This window comes from Hibiscus syriacus, unplaced genomic scaffold (genome assembly GCF_006381635.1).
Source record: "Hibiscus syriacus cultivar Baekdansim isolate YM2019G1 unplaced genomic scaffold, ASM638163v2 tig00005406_pilon, whole genome shotgun sequence".
Lineage (NCBI taxonomy): Eukaryota > Viridiplantae > Streptophyta > Magnoliopsida > Malvales > Malvaceae > Hibiscus > Hibiscus syriacus.
This window is the reverse complement of record NW_024062056.1, coordinates 4,200,785-4,203,657: the sequence shown is the minus strand read 5'-3', so window position 1 is coordinate 4,203,657 and position 2,873 is coordinate 4,200,785. Positions and strand designations below refer to the sequence as shown.

Genomic DNA, 2,873 nt, shown 5'->3' with positions numbered 1-2,873 from the left:
AACAAAGGCTCACAAGACACAAGACACACATGGCAGCAAGTTTTATCACTTATAATATCACGTTAATATTAGTTTATTTGCACTTGTAGGGAACACAAAGCTCATGCTCCATACTGGGCGGTTTTTGAGGAGGTTATTTAACATATTTTCATGGTACAAAACGACAACAAGGCTATTAAAATATAGCACAAGTTGGAGCAGCGTATTGAAGCTCTTATCCAGCTCACTCTACGGCAATTAAGGATATGTGGGAGACTTTGTTTTAATGAAATTGTGAGAGTTTTCTCTAATCGAGTCCTTCGTGACTTTTATCGACTTATCAAGTAATTCGTTACTTGTGGCTTCATTCCTTTCACCTTGATACTTATGGTTCCTATCTTTATAGATAGCGGGTCAAAGTCCGATTTACCATCCCTTATCGAAGCAATATAAATTTGGGTCGTTGTTCTTTAACATCGGTTCTTCTTTGAGTCTTCTTTAAGATACCATCGTTTCATCATCCCATAATTCGTTATCCATAATATTACCAAATCCGAGTCTTCCGCTACCATCTCTTAAATCGACCATTTACCACTGTAAACTATCCGTTTCTTATGTTTATCTTATGCAGGTTGCTTCGCTTCCTTCCTAGATCCACAATCGATCGTTGAGGATCTAGGAAGGAAGCGAAGCAACCTGCATAAGATAAACATAAGAGCTGTTGGGCTGTTGGAGTGTTTAATGACGCGATCACGTCGGGCCTCAACGATCGATTGTGGATCTAGGAAGGAAGCGAAGCAACCTGCATAAGATAAACATAAGAAACGGATAGTTTACAGTGGTAAATGGTCGATTTAAGAGATGGTAGCGGAAGACTCGGATTTGGTAATATTATGGATAACGAATTATGGGATGATGAAACGATGGTATCTTAAAGAAGACTCAAAGAAGAACCGATGTTAAAGAACAACGACCCAAATTTATATTGCTTCGATAAGGGATGGTAAATCGGACTTTGACCCGCTATCTATAAAGATAGGAACCATAAGTATCAAGGTGAAAGGAATGACGCCACAAGTAACGAATTACTTGATAAGTCGATAAAAGTCACGAAGGACTCGATTAGAGAAAACTCTCACAATTTCATTAAAACAAAGTCTCCCACATATCCTTAATTGCCGTAGAGTGAGCTGGATAAGAGCTTCAATACGCTGCTCCAACTTGTGCTATATTTTAATAGCCTTGTTGTCGTTTTGTACCATGAAAATATGTTAAATAACCTCCTCAAAAACCGCCCAGTATGGAGCATGAGCTTTGTGTTCCCTACAAGTGCAAATAAACTAATATTAACGTGATATTATAAGTGATAAAACTTGCTGCCATGTGTGTCTTGTGTCTTGTGAGCCTTTGTTTGCATTAAAGAGCACGTGAACTTATTTTATAAATGAGCTAAATGTTTAATATGTATGATTACTAAAATATGCAAGGATGATTGCAAATGCACGGCAAATGAAACATAAATGCAGAATAACACGTTAAAATAAGTTACACAAGTGATATGCTGAAACGTGAAAACATGAATAATTAATTTTATTTCTCATGAACAAACACATATGCATGAATGCTAAGATGACAAATATTAATGAGCTAACAAATAATTAAATATGAATGCAAATGAATTGCACAATGATATGTGAACAACACGTGAACTTAGTTGAATAACCTAGGAACTAAGTTGAATGCAAATTAGCTACAAGTATGCTGTTTATGGAAACATGTTACATAACACGTGAACATCTTAAATACTAAGATGAAATGCAAAACTAATATGATACAATAATATGCTTGACATGAATGATGATTGAACGAAAATGTGAAACATGATATGCAAAGCTACTCTAACATACTAAACAACTTAATTACTAATATGCAATGTAATGCATAAATAAGTAAATAAGTAATAAAGTAAGGAATTACTCCCTTAGAGTTAATAAGGTAGAACGTCCTTGAGGGGTTTTCGTCATGGAGAAAACCGGCCCTAAACGTGCTCACATCATCCTCCCTTTCTTTTTGGCGATTTGTCCTCAAATCGAAATGATTTCTCATTGAAGACCTTCTTGATGTAGGATGGATGGAATCCTCATACCTTTCTCCAATGGTCAACCTCTTGACTTCATATTTGGTAACTTCATATTTCCTTGAATCATCATGAGGATGGTGGGATAGCTTTTCCTTCAAATCGTTTTTTTGCAAATTGGAGAGTGGCAATTTCTTATCAAGATTGCAAAGATACTTATCCTCGCAACTCAATACATCAATTCCACGTTTTTGTATCGTCCCTCCAAATAGTAAATAAAAGTTAGTAGGTAAATCAATAACAAAAGAGTTAGAAAGATTAAACCTTGGATGATACTTGATGATATCATTGGGTACCAGTTCCTTGGGAATAGAAATTTTCATTAAGTCCTTCTTTGAAACATTGCTAGAGCATGGACGATGCTCGATCATCAATAGGGTTGGCGATGTGTTTATCATCTTTCTGGAAGTACTCGTCTTGTCCTGCTGCAACAATGAAGATCCAAAAATAGAAGAAGAATGGTTAAGGTTGTTAGTGCAAATTGAAATTTTACACTCTTTCTCCTTTGCACAAACAATTTCTTTTTCAAATTCTTCATTTTCACTCTCATTCTCATTTTCGACTCCAACATTTCTCACATCGATTTTCTTATTTTCATTGCTCTCAATGTCGTTTTCAACTTTCACTTCTTTATTTTTGCAAACACTTTCTTTTTGTAGTTGTTCTTGCAATTGTGTTTCTTTGACGAAATTGTCAACACACTCTTGAAGACGAGCTAGACTTTCTGGATTAAAACATGCAAAATTTCTTGGCTCTC

The 2,873-nt window shown here is 35.6% G+C and overlaps 1 protein-coding gene across 1 annotated transcript; it reads right to left on the bottom strand.

Annotated features, from left to right (window-relative positions):
- Positions 1 to 1,141: 1,141 nt before the first annotated feature.
- On the bottom strand, positions 1,142 to 2,507 carry LOC120199260. Its single transcript, XM_039200404.1, has 2 exons — positions 1,957 to 2,507; positions 1,142 to 1,302 (listed from the first exon to the last, which is right to left on the bottom strand). Exons 1-2 carry the CDS (start codon positions 2,485 to 2,487, stop codon positions 1,264 to 1,266), a joined length of 570 nt encoding a protein of 189 aa, XP_039056335.1. The 5' UTR covers positions 2,488 to 2,507; the 3' UTR covers positions 1,142 to 1,263.
- Positions 2,508 to 2,873: the final 366 nt, after the last annotated feature.